The 23547-nt window shown below is 40.5% G+C and overlaps 1 protein-coding gene across 1 annotated transcript in view; it reads right to left on the minus strand.

Moving 5' to 3' along the window:
- Positions 1–722: 722 nt before the first annotated feature.
- Positions 723–23547, minus strand: part of LOC113041043 (bone morphogenetic protein 7) — a 56806-nt gene continuing 33981 nt past the window's right edge. Inside the window, exons 2-7 of the mRNA XM_026199322.1 lie at positions 15300–15492; positions 9305–9453; positions 7619–7822; positions 6048–6124; positions 4507–4617; positions 723–1252 (exon numbers count right to left, since the gene is read on the minus strand). Of these exons, the coding sequence (XP_026055107.1) occupies positions 1103–1252; positions 4507–4617; positions 6048–6124; positions 7619–7822; positions 9305–9453; positions 15300–15492 (884 nt within the window). The 3' untranslated portion in view covers positions 723–1102. The remainder of the gene's footprint in view (positions 1253–4506; positions 4618–6047; positions 6125–7618; positions 7823–9304; positions 9454–15299; positions 15493–23547) is intronic.

Genomic DNA, 23547 nt, shown 5'->3' on the forward strand with positions numbered 1-23547 from the left:
TGCGTGTCCTCACTAATACACACACATGTGGCAGCCGCAGGTCTCAGGTCACCGTTGGGCTATGAGGTGCTTGCTGTACTGAGAGAACAGCTTGTGTTTATTCAAACTTATTTATTGGGCTAAGCCTGCAGTAAAACACTATCAGAGTCTGGAATGATATCCTTACCTCAAATGCTCCTAATAAACGCCCCTCTGTGGAAATAACATGAAGGGAATGTACTCTTCCTTTAACTTAAGGCAAGCGAATGCAATGACAATCGCATCTTCTAATTATAAAGAAGTATTTATGGTCAGTACATTTTCTTAAAGACATAGTTCACCCATCAATGAAAATTCTGTCATCATTTACTCACCCTCAAGTCCAAACCTGTATGAATTCCTTTCTTCTGTTGAACACAAAGATACTTCGAAGAAAGTTGGTAGCCAAACAGATGACGATAGCCATTCACTTCCATAGTATGGAGAAAAATAATATGGAAGTCAATGGCTGCCGGCAACTGTTTGGTTACCAACATTCTTCAAAGTATCTTTGGTTCAACAAAAGGAATAAACTCTTGTTCGGAACAACATGAGGGTGAATAAATGATGACAGAATTTCGATTTGGCAGCCGGCAATCCCATATTTTGGAATTTTATATTATGGAAAGATTTTCAAAAAAGTTTTGGACAATGTCTTTTTTAAGACAGTGTGGACACATTAAAAAACACACCAGACGACAAGGATGTTTTAGACTCCATGTTGGAAGACCAGGAAAATAAATACACTTTTGTTTCTTTCATTGAAAAACTATTTACACAGTAGAAAGCACAAGTATCATATAGATGTGTACATGTGAGCATGTATATGTGTGCGTACATATGTTGGTGTATGTGTAAGAGAAGTGTTACTTTCCATTCACTTTTGTGCCATATTTAGATATTAATCTTTGCACACATAATATAGTTTGCATATTGTCCTTGGTAAACAAAATCCTGAAATTGGCCTGAGATCTTCATATGGTTTTGCTGGGAACTTGTTGGTGCTCCTTTTATAAGCAAATGAGGAGCAGTATAACGACTATGTATGTGTATGTGTGTGTGTGTGTGTGTGTGTGTTAAGACTCTAGTGGCAGCCACACGCTCTGACCACCATGTTGCGGTATTTCTTCAGGATGACATTGGAGCTGTCGTCGAAATAGAGAACGGAGATTGCGTGGAGTTGTGTAGGAGCGCAACATGGTTTTGGAACCGTTTCAGGATTGATGAAGTGAACCTGAGAAAAAAAATAAGGTCAAAGTTGAAGGTCTAAACAAATGTGCTTTACTTACTGTAGATGTTAGTTTTATGAATGCCAGTATTACATGGTTTAAGTCAAATTGTAAGAAAGACAGTCTGACTCTTGAAATACTTGATTTAAATAAAAAAAAAAAATCTGTCACAACTTGTGTGCATTTCTTATTCAAAAATTTTATTTAAAATATCTCCAGAGTTATGCTTAGAGACGGCAATGAGCTGGTCTGAGGTCCTGAAGTTTTGTGTCCGGTCTACGCAGCATCTCAATGCTCAGATGGGACAGAGCAAAGCCAGAGCTGGGTCTGCCTCCTCTAGGGGCAGCACTTGCAGGTTCACCACTTGGTCTTTGAAGGGAGTAGTGGGAAACTTGGGCACGTAGCCAGGCCAGGGCCTCAGGATTACCTGGGAGTCAGCCGGCCCACACTCTAGGCACGAATTGTTGACCAAAAATGCATGCAGGTCCCCTACCCTCTTGATGGAGGCCAGTGCAAGTAGGAGCAGACTTTTCAATGAAAGAAGCTTTAGCTCAACTGAATGCAAAGGCTCGAATGGGCCCTGCTGTAGCATTTAAGCACTAGAGTCAGGTCCCAAGAGGGTATAGAGGAGGGCCTGATGATGAGGTCATGCTTACCCAAAGACTTCCCATTCACGGGATCATGGTACACAGCAATAGTGCCAACCCTGGAATGGGGTTGAAGGAGACAGCCTTCGCTCCAGCCCTTGCTGCAGAAAGGAAAGCATGACCGCAACCGAGCATCTTTGGGGAAGAACACCACTCGACGAACAGGTTCCACTTCAAGGCATAAGCGTGTCTCGTAGATGGTGCTCTTGGTAGTGATGGTGTTCACTACCTCCTGAGGTAGGTCACCTAGAACCTCCACGTCCTGTCCAGGGACCAGACATGGAGTTTCCAAAGGTCTGCATGTGGGTGTCAAATGGTGCTCTGTCTCTGAGTCAGTAGATCTTTCCTCAGAGGGGCTGCAAAGGAGGGGCTGTAGCGAGGAGTACTAGTTCGGGGAACCAGGTCCGAGTGGGCCAATATGGCGCCACTAGTAAGACTTGCTCCTCGTCCTCCCGGGCTTTGCACAGTGTCTGTGCGCGAAGGCTCACTGGTGGAAATGCATAGTTGCATTGGCCCCGCGGCCAGCTGTGTGCCAGTGCGTCCGTCCCGAGAGTTCCCTCGGTCAGGGAGTAGAAAAACTGGCAGTGTGTGGTCTCTGGAGAAGCAAACAGGTCTACCTGAGTGGCTCCGAACCGTTTTCAAATCAGCTGGACCATCAGGGGATGGAGTTGCCATTCTCCCGGGAGCATTGCTCGAGACAGCTCATCGGCTGTACAGTTGAGCAGGCCAGGAATGTGAACAGCATGAAGTGTCCTCAGAACCTTCCGACTCCAAAGGAGGAGGTGGCTGGTGAGTTCTGACATGCCACGGGAGCGCAGACCACCTTGTCGGTTGATGTACACAACGGTCGCTGTGTTGTCCATTCGGACCAGCAAATGCTTGCCTCGTAAGTGACCTTGGATACTGTTCAAGGCAAGGTGCACTACTAACAACTCTAGGCAATTGATGTGCCCCTGCAGCTGAGGGGCCGTCCAAACCCCTGAGACTGCATGCCCATTGTACATGGCCCCCCAGTATCCGTGTAAACCACAACATGCCTGGAGATCTGCTCTAGGGGCACCCCTGCCCGCAAAAATGCAAGATCTGACCATGGGGTGAGGGTTTGGCGACAGGCCGGTTTAACTTGGACCTGGTGAGTGCCGCACTTCCACACCCACCTCGGGACTCAACCATAAAGCCAGTGCTGGAGCAGTCTCATATGTAACAGGCCAAGTGGTGTAAGTGCTGCTGCGGCTGCCATATGCCCCAGGAGCCCCAAGTTTCAGTGGGACCGCTGTTCTACCCTTGAACGTATTCAAGTTCCTCTGTGAGCCGTGCTGTCTGTTCGGCTGAATCAAACTCCATTCTGAAAAAAAAGAGATCCTCTACATCAGCGAGAGTTTGCGTTTTTCATAGTTGACCCGAAGGCTAAGGGTGCCAGAGCACTGAATCTCTGTGCTCACACAACTGATCCCAAGATTGTGCTAGATAACGCTGAACTTGGGTGGATGCCGGGCGACCTGAATCGCATAGCTCAGCAACTTCCACGACTCGGTGAGCTCATTATGCACTTCCGGGAAGAAAGGCACTTGGGCGGGGTGCTGAGAACCAGCATGGGCCATCCCAAGAAACCAATCATCCAGCCTGGATGGCTCAGGACACGGTGGATGGTTCCACTCGAGCCCTTACCATCTCGGTGGCCTGGGAAAGCATAGCTGCCATCTCTGGATCTGACTCAGGCTTCATCAGAAAGCTCTGGATACCGCTGGTATGCTCTTTAAAGAAGGCCCAGCACGTTCCATGGGTTGCTCCACTGGATCGGAGGTGCAGGAGTGATGGTCCCCAGAGGGTTGGTTCCCTGTGAGGTTTGCCACCACTGTAATCCTCAAACCACCCACGCTACTGCTGGAAGTGGCGCTCATCTGTCGGCCGCCAGAACGAGCCCCAGATCACGGCAGCGGCAACGGGACTCCACCCCCCAGAAGGTAGCAGAGCCTGGTTCGCAGCTCCGAGATGGTCATCTTCCCGCAGTGAGGACATGACTCATCCACGAAAGCCACCTCAGCGTGCTCGACACCCAGACACGTGAGGCAGCGATCGCGACCATCACCCGTTGCCAGGTAACGATCGCACCCAGAAACGCATGGGTGAAATAGCATCCGTCGTCTTTATAAAGACGCACCCGTGAAGCTCTTTTAGAGAAATTTACTCTTTAGGAAATGCTCTTTTAGTGCTGAGGTGCACAGGGGAATTGACCGCTTACAACATGACAGGGGGTAGTGCAGCCTGGAGTGTGCAATCCACTCGACACAGGAACGACCGCCGCTGAAGCACCGTCTCGCCAACACACAAAGCTTCCGAGATTGTGCTGAACTCGTAGTTCACAGCAGACACGGCTGAGCAGAACGGTACTAACACTCGGCTCCGAAGTGAAAAGCTGGTATGCATTGCACCTGCTGCCTTCTTATACTCACGCTGTGATCAACGGCAGCTGGATGCAATAATTGCATGCCAATGTGCATTGGCTCGTTTAGTTTACACTCAGTAGATCGGTCTATAGAAGCGATATCCCATTTTACGCCGGACAACCACGTGGCATTGAGATTGACCGACTGAAAGAGAACCAGACTTACCAAAGTTTGTACAATGGCATGGTTTGTGGCATTCATGTAGGAATTGAGAGGAAAGGCACATTCTCCCATACAGTAATATGCAGCGTATCCTTCAGGAGCTATAATCCAGTCCTTAAAGATGAAAGACAGAGCACAAATCTGTTAACATGACATCCACCTTCAATCATAAAACTTGAGCTAGATCTTTCCCAAACAGAAGGTCTTCAATTTCATAATGCATTGTGCAACACTCAGATAGTGAACAAAAAGATCATGATAAAGCATAATTTTATTCTGCACCCATGTTAAAGTATGTGTAAAATGTTATGATTAAAAAGGGAATTTGAGGGTAATATAAACCCACATGCTGGAGCCAGGGTCTCAGAGTCCTCGCCAGCTACTCTGAGTGACTGTTTATGTGCTATGATCCAGTAGGAGAGACAGATATGCTACAGGTGGCAAGATTATGGGTGTGTGGACAGATACAAGGCTCTCCTATCTCTGCTTGAATGCTGGTGCTTGTACTCTTGAGGTAATGCAGCCTAATGGACAGACTGACTTGAGCTAAACAGACTCATAAAATGGTTTTAGCCATAAACACAGTAAGAGATAAAGTGGAATGTCGAGTGAGAAAGAGAAGGGACAGCTAATGAAAAAAAAAACCTGATTTAGCTGGGTTTTTTTTAGCAAGTTATTTGTTGGTTCTGGGCTGGTGGTTTATTCATCCTAAGCAGACTGACTAAACCTGCTACTGCCAATACATTCATAACATGGTGATATAAGCATGTAGAAATACTGCTGCTGCACATATGTGACCATATGGACCACAAAGCCAGTCATAAGAGGGCCACTTTTGAAACAGATTTATTCATCATCTGAAAGCATAAATACGTTTTCCATTGATGTATGGTTTGTTAAAATAGGACAATATTTGGCCTTGATACAACTTTTTGAAAATCTGGAATCTGAGGGTTCAAAAAATAATAATCTAAATACTGAGAAAATCGCCTTTAATTTGGTCCAAATGAAGTTCTTAGCAATGCATATTACTAATCAAAAATTAAGTTAGGTAGGAAATTTACAAAATATCTTCATGGAACATGATCTTTACTTAATATCCTAATCATTTTTGGCATAAAAGAAAAAAAAATCGATCATTTTGACCCATACAATGTTTTTTTGCCTATTGTTAAAAATTTACCCAAGCGACTTAAGACATACATGAAATAACCCAAAAGCAGATCTATACAGGTGGAGCTGGGGAAGTGGAGAGTTTCTGAAGCACACCTCAACTGCTACAGCAGGCTCTAGCTGAGTATTTGAATGTTGAACAAAAAGATCATTGGCTACTGATGCAAAAAAATTAAAAATAAAATATGATGATGTAATTATATCAGATTGATTTAAAAAATATCGGCCTGCGCCATCTAGAGTTTCATGACAGTACTTCGTATATATGAGGGATATCATTTTTTTAAAAGCAGAAAGTAAGAATGAGAGAGATGACTAACAAAAAAGAGAGATGACAGAAGAGAGAGATGAAGGGGTGAAGAATAACACACCTGCCATCCAAGGTCTCGAAAACTAACGTACAACTCATGTTTCTTACAGGCCTGCTTCTGATCCGCACTGCTGTTCTCTAAAAACAAAGACAGAGAGAGAGGATTGCTGTATAGAAACCTTTTAAAACTCAATGAAATCAAAAGTTTGCATGATTAGATCTATGTCTGTTAGTTTTAAGGTCATCTATATGCAAGTGCAGTGATCTTCCAACAATAATAAAAATATACAAAATAAAACACTATGGGAGTGATATGCACTTTTAAAATGAACCAGGTTTACATATTAATAAATGATCTTGTTCAGAGGAGTTTATATAAAATTATTAAAATAAATTATTATTATGATTATCTGTGATACAATACTTTGTTATATTATAATATATTACGTTATATATTAATATTATAATGATTTTTAATATTATAATATTAATTTAGAATTAAGCATTTGATTGTTTTTAATAAATATTCTCTAAAATGAGAACGTCCTCTTCTCCTAATACCACCAGTCACCAACTGGCAATATCAAGTTGCAAATCATGGCTCATGGCTGTGACATAAACAAAAGGCTGTTTGATACTTTAACAATATTGGAATGTATAGTCCATGTGCTGGTGACATGCTGTCATTGCTCTTAGAATAATTTTTACACAGAATTTTTTCTGCTCAAATAGTATTTCAGATATGGGCACTGTCTGACTTTTAAAATATGTGAAGGGGTGTTGAAGCTAATGTTAAACTGTGAGTGCCATGGAGAAATATGAGGAATTGGTTATTGAAGTCGCCTGGAAATGTTATAACCCTCATACCTAAGCAGAACATCGACCCAGATTCATTTAATATCCATTTAACACTGTAATGCTATTACTGTGCAAAATGACCTGCAGAGAATTACACAGTAATAGGAACCACATGAACACACACACTGACGCACACACATTTAAGCTGGGATTTGTCTTCTCCTTAAAGGGACAGTTCTCCTTAAAATGAAAATTCAGTCATTGTTTACTCATTTCATGTTGGATCACATCCTGCATGCAGGGCCGGCCCGTGGCATAGGTGACATACAGTAGGGAGTTGCCTAGGGAGCAAAATTACTGGGGCATGCCACAGGAACTTAATTTATTTATTTAACAATTTTTTTTTTTTTTTTTTTTTTTTGATGGCTCTTGACACATCGTGTGCTCCTACACCCATATATTAAGCAAAACAATTCTGACAGTTAACATAATTTTATTACCGATCGATGATAAAACTGATTAAAATTAAATTTACATTAAAAAAAATCATATGATTTGACAACATGTTGGCCTAATTTAAACACTTTCTGCGTCATGAGTATTATACATCATCATAACGCATTAATTCTTAATTAATGTAATTAACTGCACTTCTTTTCTACAAGGGATTTCTAGTTTCTAATAATGAAACCATCAAGCAAAAATTATCATGGTATTTTCATGTTTTTTGGAAATGCATCTGTAGTGAGTTTACCTTTCTTTCTGATTTATTATTTCTATCCTTGCATTTGTCTTTCTTCACACTTTTGTACTCAATATATTGAAAACACACACCTGCGATATTGGCTACACGCAGTGCCTCCTGGCCCTTGGCGGTTTTGGAGCGGTTGGGATTGCGCTGCTTGTTGCCACCCTGTGCAGAGCGGATGCTGCGGATGTGGACCTCCGTGGCTTTGAAGAAGGCCACCATGAAAGGTTGTTTGTTCTGTGGGCCGCTGCGGCCCACCAGCCCCGCCACCCATGGGTTCACACTCTGACCTGCAGGAGGAGACAGAGAGACTTCAGACACAATGCATCATTCATTTACAGTTAATTACTCTTTACTGAGATCTGAGAGGAAAGAAACACATTGTTAGTAGCAATGCTGACAGGTCTCTTGAAAGACATCTTTCACCTTTGTAACAGGAGGAAAATTATTACATTTGTGTTTCTGTGAATCGGTTCCTAAGAGAGACCCAGATTTCACTCAGTGGGACAGTTTAGCAACCTTTTTTTTCAGAGCCCTGTGGCCTAATAAATCGTGGAATATGCATTATATAATAATCAGTTTGTGTTGGACACATTCTTATAAATCAAGAGGATTGTGTAAGAGAGAGAGAGAGTGTGTGTGTGTGTGTGTTCTCCAAGAATATGCAACTTCTGATGTTTATTTTGTGTAATCTCTCTCGCTCTCAAGAGCACTTTTAGTTTGCTGTTTACTCAGAAAATTCCTGCACTTACATCTGTTTCTGTCTCTGTGCCATTCTGGAGTCCTTTTACCTACACACCGGCTTCAATGTGTGTGTGCATGTGTTTCTTACAAAAAGGAAGGAATGCTCTCCCTGTCTCTGCGCCGAGGTAAAGCCGGGTTGCCGGTTGCCTACAGCGACAGGGTAGGCATCCCGCAAGCATGTCTCGACAAGCTCGTTGATCTACGTGAGCCCCATAATACACTGCACCTGTTTTCATGCTAACACTTAAAACCTGTAACATCCTGTACACACACACACACAATGTCCTACTCACACAGATTCAGTGCAAAACACACTCCCACTGTGGCTGGCAAGAAAGTTTGTGAGTGAAAAACAGAAGATTTAAATCTGCATTAGTTAGAATGTATGTAGGACATCCAGACCAAGCACTGACCTTAGACTAAACTACAGCATTAATAGTGAATTCTGCTGTAACTCCAGACTGAGCATTAGTGATCAGCGCATCTGAATTAGGACGGATCAGTTCTGTGCATTATCTTTTATTATTGGTCTTGATTCTCAAGGTTAGTTGAGGAAAAGTCAGATCTACCATTAGCGCTTCTCTAGGTTCATGTTTGCACATTTGACTGGATCTTCCTATTTAAGGTTGTATGTATACAGCCGGCTCTAAATGTTTGATACTACACTGAAAATCAAATTGAATTCCAAATTTGGGAACGCTGATGCGCTTTGGATCTTAAATAATAGTAGTAGTAATAATAGTAGCATTTCTCTCTTGGTCTCAGACTTTTGGATCCCCACTGTAGATGTTTTCTTTAAATGGGCTGTAAATGCATTATAATAAATTGCCCTTCAAAGACACTGTAAACATTTACTGAACTGAACTACATTGAACTTAACAGCGCAAAAAAGCAAAACAGACTGAGTACTCAGCAGTGTGGCCTCAGAAATGGTTTCAATTCTGCAGCCTCTTTTCATATGATAAAACACAATGTACATGTTTCATATTATGACCCCTGTGACCTGAACCATGTGCACATCCACTTACCGTCCAAACTTTCCAAAGCGAGCTGCAGGCCCAGATTCCTGCCTGGGTTCAGCACCCAGTGGTTACTGATGGCTGTGATGTCGAACACCAGCCAGCCCTCTTCTGCTGCCCAGATCACCCGCGAGTCCAGCAGGAACAGATCTGAGTCCCTGAAGGAGAGAGAGAGAGAGCATATGAGCCTGCTGAAAACAATAGCCTATCATACATCTCATGAACAGCTGTTTGCACAAGAGAAAAGTAGCATATTTTAGGTTTTATTTAATTTCTTTTAAATGAGGATGTGGGGTTTCATTGTTAAGCGGTGTCAAAACTAGATTTATTACTGTTGTAAAACTAAAACCAAACCCATCCATCCAACCATCCATCATCTTCTGCTTATCCTGGGCCGGGTCGCGGGGGCAACAGTCTAAGCAGAGACGGCCAGACTTCCCTCTCCCTAGCCACTTCTTCCAGCTCTTCCGGGGGGACCCCGAGGCGTTCCCAGGCCAGCCGGGAGACATAGTCCCTCCAGCGTGTCCTAGGTCTTCCCCGGGGCCTCCTCCCGGTGAGACGTGCCTGGAACACCTCCCTGGGAAGGCGTCCAGGAGGCATCCGAAATAGATGCCCGAGCCACCTCAGCTGGCTCCTCTCGATGTGGAGGAGCAACGGCTCTACTCTGAGCTCCACCCGAGTGACCAAGCTTCTCATCTCTAAGGGAGCGCCCAGCCACCCGACGGAGAAAGTTCATTTCGGCCGCCTGTATCCGGGATCTTGTCCTTTCGGTCATGACTCACAGCTCATGACCATAGGTGAGAGTAGGAACGTAGATTGATCGGTAAATCGAGAGCTTTGCCTTACTGCAGAAGCTGATCCGTCTGTCAATCTCACGTTCCATCCTTCTCTCACTCGTGAACAAGACCCCAAGATACCTGAACTCCTCCACTTGAGGCAGGAACTCTCCACCAACCTGAAGTGGGCAATCCACCCTTTTCTGACTGAGAACCATGGCCTCGGACTTGGAGGTGCTGATTCTCATCCCAGCTGCTTCACACTCGGCTGCAAACCGTCCCAGTGCACGCTGAAGGTCCTGGTCTGAGGAGGCCAACACGACAACATCATCCGCAAAAAGCAGCAATGAAATCGTATGGTCCCCAAACCGGACACTCTCCGGCCCTTGGCTGCGCCTAGAAATTCTGTCCATAAAAATTATGAACAGAACCGGTGACAGGGTGAAGGGCAGCCCTGCTGGAGTCCAACATGCACCGGGAACAGGTCTGACTTACTGCCGTCAATGCGAAACCAAGCTCTTGCTCCAAACCTCTTTTTTTTTTTTTTTTTTACATTACTAAATCTTACAAATGAAAATCTAATTCCAAAACATTCACAAAAGCAAAAAAAACTATATATATATAAATAGCACAATATATATATTAGTGCTGGGCAACAATTAAAATTTTTAATCACGATACTGTCTGCGATTAATCACAATTAATTGCATTGTTATGCACAAAACTAATAATGCATTCAAAATTAGTGTATTGTGCACTTTTAAAAAAAAGTAGGCCTACTGCTTTATGAACAAAAGAGTAATAACATTTAGTTTGCAAATACTTAAAAAAATAAAGTGCTTTTAAAGCAGTATTCTCTTTACATATTAGCAGTTAAAATATCTATTGTAGCCTAAATCTCAACTTATAACATTAATGTAATTATATTAAATATAAAACAAGCTATTTGTCACTGCCAGGACATCAAAGCTTTTATAGAAAATTACAGAAAAACTAGTTATGCTCAGAGTCCAGAGCCTCGATCATAACATTATAACAGGCATCTTCCTATTAGAGACCTGCACAATCACAGGACCCATCGCAGCAGAGTGTGGCGCGGGTTCAACACTTGATGGACGGGTAGAGACTCCTGTGTGCGGGATGCATTAGAATAATTAGGATGTGCTCACACTAGGCAATCTTAACCCCCAAAGCCTGGTTGGAAAAGAGGTGGGCAAGAGCACGGTTCAGTTATATATAGATCAGTGAGTATCTTCTGATATGTGCTGCATGATTGCGTGAATATTTCTGAGCAGCAAAAGCTATATGACTCAAAATAATAAACCACAAAGTTAACCAAACGATTCACTCCACTGTATTGAGCGAGAACACTTCTTTGCTGTCTTCATGTGTTATCGGAAACTTTTTCCAACTTATCATGATTACGAGCTTGTTGCATTCTTTTCTATTAAAAATAACAGTGGACAGTGGTTTGTGAATGTTGATGCTTAGCCTAAATAATTTGATCGGGAGCATCCTGTGACCCATGATTTGTCTGTATGTGTACTCAGAGCCAGTGAGCAACGGACTTTCATAATAATAAAAAACTGTGTTAATCAATTGATGCGTTAACGCGATAATAACACTTTAACTTGCCCTGCTCTAATATATATACAATGGGTATGGAAAGTATTAAGGCCCCCTAAAATTTTTCACTCTTTGTTATATTGTAGCCATTTGCTAAAATCATTTAAGTTGTTTTTTTCTCATTAATGTACACACAGCACCCCATATTGACAGAAAAACACAGAATTGTTGACATTTTTGCAGATTTATAAAAAAACAAACAAAAAAAGTAAAACTGAAATATCACATGGTCCTAAGTATTCAGACCCTTTGCTGTGACACTCATATATTTAACTCAGGTGCTGTCCATTTCTTCTGATCATCCTTGAGATGGTTCTATACCTTCATTTGAGTCCAGCTGTGTTTGATTATACTGATTGGACTTGATTAGGAAAGCCACACACTTGTCTATATAAGACCTTCCAGCTCACAGTGCATGTCAGAGCAAATGAGAATCATGAAGTCAAAGGAACAGCCCGAAGAGTTCAGAGACAGAATTGTGGCAAGGCACAGATCTGGCCAAGGTTACATGTCTGCTGCACTTAAGGTTCCTAAGAGCACAGTGGCCTCCATAATCCTTAAATGGAAGACGTTTGGGACGACCAGAACCCTTCCTAGAGCTGGCCGCCCGGCCAAACTGAGCATTAGTTATTGCTTGGGGGAGAAAAGCCTTGGTGAGAGAGGTAAAGAAGAACCCAAAGATCACTGTGGCTGAGCTCCAGAGATGCAGTTCGGGAGGTGGGAGAAAGTTGTAGAAAGTCAACCATCACTGCAGCCCTCCACCAGTCGGGGCTTTACGGCAGAGTTGCCCGACGGAAGCCTCTCCTCAGTGCAAGACACATTAAAGCCCCCATCGAGTTTGCTAAAAAAAAAAACACCTGAAGGATTCTCTGGTCTGATGAGACCAAGGTAGAACTGTTTGGCCTTAATTCTAAGCGGTATGTGTGGAGAAAACCAGGCACTGCTCATCCCCTGTCCAATACAGTCCCAACAGTGAAGCGTGGTGGTGGCAGCATCATGCTGTGGGGGTGTTTTTCAGCTGCAGGGACGGGACGACTGGAATCGAGGGAAAGATGAATGTGGCCAAGTACAGGGATATCGATGAAAACCTTCTCCAGAGTGCTCAGGACCTCAGACTGGGGCGAAGGTTCACCTTCCAACAAGACAATGACCCTAAGCACACAGCTAAAATAACGAAGGAGTGGCATCACAACAACTCCGTGACTGTTCTTGAATGGCCCAGCCAGAGCCCTGACTTAAACCCAATTGAGCATCTCTGGAGAGACCTGAAAAACTTGTTGCATCTTTCCCAAAAAGATGAATACTCATAGCTGTATTAGATCAAAAGGGTGAAGATTTCAGTTTTTCCTTTTTAATAAATGTGCAAAAATGTCAACAATTCTGTGTTTTTCTGTCAATATGGGGTGCTGTGTGTACGTTAATGAGGGGAAAAAAATGGCTGAAATATAACAAAGAGTGAAAAATGTAAGGGGGTCTGAATACTTTCCGTACTGACTGTATAACAAGTATCCAGCTCCTTCCCTAAGGACATGACCCCCTAAACTTTGTATTTGCCAACGAAACGCCTCTGGAATGTCTGTGACCAGCTAACTGCTCCACTATTTGTGCGAGACAACTGAATCACAGTGACAGATACCTAGAATGACATTCATATTCAATAAAAGAGGTCCATAGATGGAGCGCTAATTTAGTGAACCACAAGAAAATTACAATCAGTGGCATCCTGATTATCTGAATGATAAAAAGATTATGATATAATGATATAAAGTCGATGTGATGTTTGATTTATCCTGTTAATACAACAGTTTGAATACTGTTTGTATTTACAAAGAATACATACAATACATACAATACTCATAATAGCTGTGAATATCATTCAGTGGCTTCATACAGTAACCGCACAAAGTGATACATGTGATACAAACACTGACAGCCAATCAGAATCAATCCTGTTATAACAACCTGGAGAATTTAAAGCGGGATACGAGCATGCACTTAGAATAACAGACAATATCATCTGATGGTGTGGACGCAAATATCATTATCTTCATAGTTATCATTCTTGGTGTGAACGCGGCTTTACAGTGAAAGACGGAAAAGGTTGCAGACAAACTGAAACAGAGGGAAAAAGTTAATAAAGTGGAAGAATGGGAGAGCGAGAAACAGAGCCTTCACTCCAGATGGTAAGACCCTGGGGAGCACTTCATTTCCTTAATTGACAATAATGGCTTTATAAACGGCTGTTGATCTCAGTGTGGCTGCCCTGCTCTAAATCAAACAGAGGAATTTAGAGAAAGAAAAGACAACAGCGTAAGAACAAGACTGAACGGCAGTATACAACAAAAGACACAGGGATCGCTGCAGGGAGAAAAAGCAGAGCAACTGGGAACACATTAACACACTTCAGACGTTTCAAAGACTCAGAGCAGTTCAGGTGCTCAGTGTGTGTGATCCAAACACCTGTTCTGCTAAACATCTGATGCCTCAGCCTAATCCAGTATCATTTATCCCTCCATTTGTGTCTCTTCTCTTTTCCTGATGGGAGCACAATGGGCTGTGTTGTTCCCCACAGACCTGTCGAGACAACTGAGGCTTTCAGTAGGGGTCAAGCAGTACGTAGGAGGAGCAAGATGTTCTTGAACCCAATTCACAGCATGGGTCACGCCAATATTCTAGAAGGTCCCAAATGTGTGGTGAAGGGAAGCCCTGTGGCGCACAACTGATTCTTTGAGAGGAGAGCCGCTGAGTCGGAATAGGAAACATGGTGTGGTGCGACAGTAAAGTTTGCATTGGGATGCTTAGATAGAGTGAGCACTGTGTGTGCGGCAAAAAGAAATAGAAGGAAAGGAAACACAAATCAAATGTGTCCAGCATTAACAGCCCTCAAGAGGAAAGGATTTTCCTTGGAAAAATGTCATAGACAAGAAACACCCACCATAAAAAACAGTAAAGTATATCCAGACCCAGATGAAAACTGCTGACATTTTCCATATTTTTTATTATTTTTTTTTTGGGGGGGGGGCAAATTCTTGTTTTTGATGTTAAATCCAATCACCTTTTCTAGTGCAAATTCAACTGTCACTTGGTAGAAGTGTACAGGCTGAGTGGCTTGTCTGCAACCTCATAAAATATGAACAAACCTATACAGTAAACTAATAAACACGGAATATTGTTTCATTGCCAATGATCTCCAAATATATGTAACAGTAAAGAATGAAGGCAACTCCTTAGGGACTCTTCTTGGATGCTTAAAGGACTTGAAATCATGGTTGGCTGTGAATTTTCTGCACCTAAATGAATGTAAAACTGAGACTATTGCATTTGCACCCTCCAATGCATCTGGGTCCATTAATATTGATTTAGGCCTTTTATCTACTTATGGTAAATTTATAGTAAAAAACAAAAAAAAAACAATGAAAGTGTAATTTTTGATGATGCCTTGAAATTTGAGAACTAAGCAAAGGTCAAGCCATTTTTATCATTTTGTGATTCTGAAAGGGTGATGCATGCTTTTGTGTCTTCTTGCGTGGACTATTGTGCTACACTGTATGTAGGGTGATTAGTTCCTAGACTGAGACATAACGTATATTGTGTAGATGTACCTGTCTGAATGTTCTTCCAGCACCTGGTAGACGCTGATGCGGAAGGTCTCATTGTCAAAGCGTTCTGGAACAAAGTCCTTGTAGATGCGGAACTCTGCAGCAGTCACTGCTTCACCCTCCGGAATCTTGGACAGATCAAATCGGAATTCTCTGTGATGGCGCCTCACAGGCAAAAACTCCTTATCATGTTCAACTGTATGAGACAAACAGTGAAAGAGATGCATCCATGTTATATCAGTGCTTCAAAACAGTGTCAAAATGTTCAGTGAAAGGTTAGCTTGACATTTACACCGTTAATTCAAATGTCATCTTAATTTGCACTATTGCCGCCCGCAGGCAAGTCAAGCCGCCCCTTTCTGTTTTTTCATGCATAAACAGAGCACATTTCTAGACAGATGTCTGAACTCTCCAGAGCCACTGATTGAGACATAGTCCCGCAGACAGCTTTATGTGATTTTTATTCTCAAGACCTTTTACACTACTTCCTCCATCATCTGGACTCTGTGAGGCAGTAGGTATCTCTCACATTTTGTAAGCTTGGGACTGACCGAATTGTGTTTACATTTTATCATCTTGAAATCTCTGAATGTTTTTCGCAAAGAGGGCAGATTCTGACAGTGTTTTGGTAGACTAAGAACTTGAATTAAAGGGATCATTCAACCCAAAAAGAAAATTCTGTCATCATTCACTCACCCTCATGTGTTTATAAACGTATATGATCGTCCCTCTTCTGATGAAGTCAAAATATATTTTGATGAATGTTCACAAGCTTAGTGGCCTTTCCCTTTAAAGTGGAATCATTACTGATTTATCCTTTCTTTACTTTACCAACACTGTACACTTAAAAATAAAAGTCCCAAAAGTGTGGGTTTGCAGAGATGCCATAGAAGAAGAACCATTTTTTGTTTCCCAAAGAACCAGCCTTTCAGTGAATGTCAAGTTTTTTTTTATTGTAATTATTATTCTACTGGTTGCACACAGTGGCGGCTCTTAGGGGGCGGTACAGCTTCGCTAAAATGTTGAGGTGAAAATGGGAGGAAGACGATTTAATGTTAATAAAATTCACAATTCATTTCAGTTCATGTCTCAGAATTTGTATTTCTTGTTTATAATTTCACAGCTGTAATACCATAGCATGTTACTGTAGTTGGAACACGCCTCTTTTCTATTGTGAAGGTACCAAATATGCTGATGTAATTACAACCACTAGGTGATAGAAAAGGGGAGGAGGAGGCCAGGAGAGAACTGAGCTCTCGTGCCACTGCTGGTAAAAATAAATACAAAATTAGCCAATCAGCATCAGTGTTCACTTTCAGCGCTGAGGAATGTTGAGAAAAGAAACCTTGCAAAGAAGGCTAGTCTCCCTTCTGGTATTCATAGCTTTCAGTCACGTGACTGACTCGAAGACATGGAGGGCAAAACATCCAGAGAACTGCAGCACAAGCCTATCAGTTGCAACTTTGCAAATTGCGTTTATATTCCGCCTTCATCTGCTTGCCTGTACAAAGTATCCATAATCAAAAAGGTGTTTACTGAATTTCTGCTTTTAATATCTGCGTTTTAATACATTACTACCTAATGTAAACTGCATAACAATAACTGGCGTTCAGCGGGGCAAAGTTTCGTTTTGCCCTCCACGTACTCCAGGTACTCCAGGTAGGCGTTCCTATAAAGTTGTGACATTTTTATTGCAGCTTTATATGCTGTACAGGCTTAATGTATTTGGTGTGCAATGTGTATACTGTGTATGTGCACAATAATATTTCAGATTTTTGCTGAGATGACGTATGAAGACCGTGTCTATGTATACAATGTGTTGAACTCTCACTTTTCAGTGATTGATAAGCTCTGTCAGGGACTGAAGATAGCTTTCTGGCTGTTCTTCTGTCCTTTATCACTGTGTGAGAGTGCTACACACACACAGAGAGACAATAGCAGCCTTGTTGACTCTTCAGTCAGTGCATCAGAGCCAGAGAGAGCAGCTGTCATCCTCATATCTCTACTGAGAGCCGTGAATCATGGTTTGAAGAGCCTCCACTGTGTGAAAATTAAGCTGTATGTTTCTCTTTAGACAATACCACAGAGTGTGATCTAGGGCTGGGATAAACGATTATTTTTTAAACTATTAATCTAGCGATTATTTTTTCGATGCATCGATTAATCTAACGATTAATTTTTTCAGACCGATTCGATTTAGATTATCTCCCCATTAATTGACTACTAACAATTTATACATGTTGATTAACATATTTGAATGAAAAAAACATGAATTCCTTAACATTGCAATATATGTTTATTGCTCTTAAAATGACAAAATAAAAGACTGACTAAGAATGCATTACTTTGCACTTGTATAGAGATAGCATTCAATAAAACCTTGAAGCCTTAAAAACACATAGCTTACTGAAACAAGCTTACTGAACACATAGGGCCTAGCTTACTGAAAAAAGTTCTTTCAGATGAAAATAACAACAACTTGATGTCTAGCATGACAGCCTGTCATGGAGAAAAAAAAAATCTCTGAATGCTCCACGTGAAACTTTGGCGTTCCGCCCTTTTTCTATTGTGTCTAATGATTTTGGTTAATATGCACGAGGGGGAGAGAGAGAGAGATAGAGAGAGAGCAAGGCAGCGCTCGTGTAGTTTAAAGACTGTGAGTGCGCGTGAAACTTTGGTGTTTCGCCCTTTTTCTGTCGTGTTTATTGATTTTAATTAATATGCACAAGGGAGAGAGAGAGCAACAAGCGCTCGTGTTATTTGAAGACTGTGAGTGCGCGCGCACAGACGGGGCTCTCTCTCGTACTGTCAGGCTCAGCAGTCATTCTATTCTACATCACTCACCGATCAAATAAGGCTTTGACAGCCGCCAAAAAAAAGATCAATGCAGAAAAACCCCTGGATTGGTTATATAACGTTGGACAGAATGTTGATCTGGCCATCGCGTATATTCAGCGCACATAAGGTAAACGTTTTGTAAACGTTTTTTAGAGAAATAAAAACAGGTCGACGAATCAATGCGCATATTTTGTGTCGACGTATTTTTGATGACATCGACGCGTTGTCCCAGCCCTAGTGTGATCTATTCTGGTGCTTCCCAACTGCATTTGCTCCAGGATCAAGATTTTACATTGGTCATCAAGTGGTGACCCAACACAGTACCAAAATGATTTGGGTCAATGGCATATAATACATACACACACAAACACACACACACACACACATATATATATATATATATATAGTAGGGATTAGGTAACTCTAGCTCCCTGCCATGCTTCGGACACAAGATTCAGACAAAGAAGTAAATGATGTGTTGTCCCATTGCTTGTTTATAGTCGCGCCGGTAGTGACGTCAGAGGCTGTCACCGGCCAACAAGTTGGTGTTTTTTCAATGTACAGTATGCTTCAGAGACGGGTCACCACGAGGTGTTCCCCATAGCGGCCCCTAAAGGACGCAGTGTCTCATTCCCTACTCAGGGAACTATGGTTACATTCGTATATATTACCTATACATTCGTAAATATTACCTATAAAGCCACAGCAGAACAGCTGTGCTTAGTTTCTGAATGAATCCTAGTCTTGAATGAATCATGTGAATCAATGACTCAAAGACCTATTCATAAAAACTAATTAATTTACTTTGTTCCCGAGTTGATCACCCGTTTCAACGAATCGTCTCAAAGACATTTACCGCAACCTGCTGGTAATTTTAGATTCTTCTTAAGAGTATCATTTTCTTTAAAGGGGTCATATAATGTTGATAAAAATAACATTATTTTGTGTATTTGGTGTAATGAAATGTGTTTATGCAGTTTAAGGTTAAAAAAACACATTATTTTCCACATACTTTACATTATTTTTTCTCCTCTACGCCCTGCCTTTCTGAAACGCAAAGTTATTTTACAAAGTTCATCGGTCTGAAAAGTGAAGTGTGTTCTGATTGGCCAGCTATCTAGTGCATTGTGATTGGCCAAATGTCTCAGGCATGTGACGTAATTGTTACACCCTTCACCATACTGTGATGAGTGTCCCTGTCAGAACACCTGCGCTACAAGACAAAAAAACAAACCATTTCCGTTTTTACGCATTGTATCGCGCCGCATAAACATAAAAACATTTTTGGTTTACATTTTTGATCGGAGAAACGACAAACAACAAGCACTACTCTGTACCAGCAGTTCTTAATTTCAGTCCTTGCGCACCCCAACTCTGTATATTTTGCGTGTCTCTCTTTGTGAACACACCTGATTCAGCTCGTTAGAAGTGAGCGCCGTGCATTTACTGTGTTCCTGTTGACATGTAAATACCTCTGTGTTGCACTATTCCTTGCTCACCTCATTTATCCTCAGTGACTTTATATTCCTCCATCCATTTCTCTCTTCTCCTACTCCATATCCTTTCACCATCTTTCCACCAATCCTTTGCCCTCTCCGTCCACCACTACCTGTCCTCATCCTCCTTTCATAGTGCCTTTAGAATGGCAGCAAACAGCACAAAGACCCTACTGTGCAGTAAGGTGAAAGAGTGCGCATGGATCCAGTTACCCAGCAGTGACGATTAGCAGGGGGCATTCCGTGTCTCATTGTCCCGCTCTTCCCAGAGGACTGGAATTGTTTACACACCGTTCTAATTCAGAGCTGCCCTTCCATTGAACCCCCAGGGTGCCCCCTCACAGGGCAGACGCAACACCAGGGCCACCTGTGCCCGCTTGGCACACAGCAACGCCTCTCACAGAGATGCCCAGACCTCTACAGCAGCACTTAAGCTCCAAAACAATGATGGCTCTTTCTTATTATGCAGTACTTTATGGGTTCAAAGCCAGAAGAGAATAAAACACTGTATAGAGTTATTGCACATCTGACAGCTGCACTATAACCTGTACCATTCAACACATGCTGAAATGGATTCTAAGGAATATGGATTTACACATTCCCCATAGTTCAGCAGTTCACACCTACAAAAAGTTTCATAAATAATTCTAAAGGCCCGTTCACACTAAGAGCGAACTAAAGTTAAAAACACTGACCAATCAAAGCTCAAGCATTTAACCCTTGTGCTGCTGAAACTGTCTACTTCCTAATTTGGTGTCAAAAATGAATGGCCTTTTAAAATATACTTGTAAATATATTATTGTGCTATATTATCACCAAACTGTGGATTAAATTGTTTTGTCAACTTGTTTTCTTTCAATAAGCACAGGTTTTGGTTTTCTTTCTGGAACTGATTGACTGAAGACTTCATTTATCTGAGATTATGCACTTCGGTTTTTAATGTGAATAATGCACTATTTATGGTTAATTTAATGAATAATTTTATGTATAACGGATCAAATTTGGTAATAACATGAGAAATTTATAAGCAATTTTTGTAGCAGTTATTTCTGAAAGGGAACACCACAAGTGTAACCAATCTGATAAACTATATAACTTTTTTTTTCTTTTCTGTGGGGTATTGTTTGATGTATTTATCAATATTTCTTTGGAAGTTTTTTTTTTTTTTACCACAAGGAGTTGCAAATTGAATTTTGTTGTACAAATCGTGCAATGACAATAATTTTTATTTTATTTTTTCTGTGGTGTATTTTTTGATGTATTTATCAATCTTCCTTTGGGAGGTTTTATTTATTTATTTATTTATTTATTTACCAAAAGGAGTTGAAAACTGAATTTTGTTGTACACATTTTTTTTTTAATTTACGAATTTGTAGTGCAATGACAATTAAGTATTCAAATTCAAATTTACTCGCATTTTCAACAAGAAACAATGAACACAAATGGATGGTTAAAGTGGCAGATGAGATAACTTTAGCACATGCTCTTAATAAATAAAACATTAACAAACTTTGGTGTGGATGCTAATATAGCTATTGATATAATTATTATATATATATATTTTTTTTTTTTTTTTTAGCTGATCAATGATACAAAAATTGACAACTGACATTAAAGCAAGAAGTGGTATACAGAACATTATCCTCCACTGGCATGAATGCAAATAAAATCCCTTTTAACTGCTAATTTCTTTTCTTTTTTAAACATACAATATTTCCAAATGTTTCTAAATACAGATTGTTCTCATTTACTTAAGATTGTTCTCGAGACATCTGAATCTGAGACAAGCTCTTATATTTTCTTGGACAAGGCTAATTAAAATCATGACAATCAGTAATAAACTCTTGTCAAGCCAGTTGCAAAAAAAAAAACGTATGCAAATGCAACCTTATCATTATAATAAGGGCAATTTGCAGGCAGAAAAAAAAGATGAACTGCAGAGTATTTTCAGCATCATCTGCCATACAATCAGATAACACCAAAGCCTGTAAAAGGATTTTAAAGAACGATTTAGATTTTCTTGAGAAATAATTTAAGAACTTCTCAAGAATTTCACTCCTTATGAACATTCTTACAAACTTCGAATAATTTATTTTTCATAAGAAGACTTGAAGAATGTGAAACCAGCCTCAGAATGCTCTATTGACATACAGTAGAGTGTGGTCAGTTGACAACTAAGAACATGTTAGAGACCACATAGCAATGCCCCAAAAAACACCCAGAACTCCTTAGCATTGTTTCAGTCAGTATTGCACTCACATTTTCTTCCTAAAGTCTAAACATTTTGTTATTGTAGAGAGAAGAGAGAAAATTATTCAAGATTCAAACTCACTCTGCCCATATGAGCACCATGGACTAACATGAATTTTGGAACACATGTTTACTGCTAAGCCACAGATCCAAAGGATGCTGGCCAATTTAAGGGGGAGAAATGGGATAAGAAAATGTTGCAAGCTATAATTGAACTTGATTTGCTTAAATTAGGCTATACTGATTTAGTAGGTGCATGCAGATTTTAGCATCCTTTTAACCAACTAAAGAACAGGGAAATAAAATAAAAAATATAGTTCATTTACAGAGCTTCTTCTTCTTACTTTTCTTTTTACCTTATTTATTACATTCTGAAGTCAATATTTAAACTTGGGATTTATATTTTATTTGTGCATCAAAGGGACACTTTTTTAACAACTCTCTCTCTCACACACTCTCTCACACACATCTCTCACTTCCTGTTTTCCACTCTCTGTCTCTCCCTGAGTCTTTCTGTACTTCTGTCAGGGAAGATCAAACATTTAGCTCTAAGTGCTTTTCCATTTCTCTGTAGATTTTAATGGACGGCGTGTACAAAGCTGTCATTGCTTCACCCTTACACCATTTAAACATACTGTACCTCCAGGAATGTGCTTAAACAACACACACACACCTGATAATGTAGACCAGAGCACAAACACCGCTGCAGGAAGCATGCATGTGTACACCAATACAATCAACCCAACAAGCACTGGAACACACTAACAGTAAAACACAATTAAAAGTATGATTTTAAATGGATTTTACTGATTAAACACAAAACAAACCATTTAACATAAAATAAGTTTGTAAAGTCTTAATGATAAAATGTTAAATATATTGTTCAAAACTAACACAAAAAGTGTTATAACGTTGCGGTTGTCAAATGTTGTGGAACATGTTCAAAGTTATTATGACTAATGCTCCCTTCAGTTATTTTCTGCTTCCCGCTTCTAAAGTCATAATTACAAGTCTGTCACATTCAAGTGCTTTGTTGTTCGAAAGAGTAGAAATCATGTACCAGGTTCATTCTTGCCTATTTCTTGAAGAAATCATTTTAGACCTAAATGCGCAGAAGATAATTAGTCGATATCCAATGTATTTAAAATTAAATTTACTGTAGAATCCTTTTTGTTGACAAACATATAAATGTATACATTTATCGCATCTTTACTTTTGGTTCAACGAATGCTGTTTTGTTGAAAATACATACAGTATGCATTATGTCTTACAATATATAATCTGGTAATTTGTATACATAAATATAAATGACTAACACAGTCTCCAGAAAGTTTGTAACTTTTTTTACAGTTTTACAGAATTGGTGACTAATTCATACAAATGTGCATGATCTCAGTCATTACTTTTTGTACATAAAACATCATACGATTTCATACGAAATCGCCACCTCACAAAATATTTATGTTTACATAAAATAATACGTTTACGTTTTCTTTTGACATGGGGTTGAGAGTGTAATGGCAAGAGAAAGCAATGTTAAATACAAATAAAACTTAACAGTAACTACAGCAATAGTTCTCTTGGAACTCAAAATGAGTTTCCCAGTTATAAATACGAATTGTCCAATTTCTGACTAGGAAACTATTTACAATAATTCTAAAGAAAAA

Source organism: Carassius auratus, chromosome 23 (assembly GCF_003368295.1).
Source record: "Carassius auratus strain Wakin chromosome 23, ASM336829v1, whole genome shotgun sequence".
NCBI lineage: Eukaryota > Metazoa > Chordata > Actinopteri > Cypriniformes > Cyprinidae > Carassius > Carassius auratus.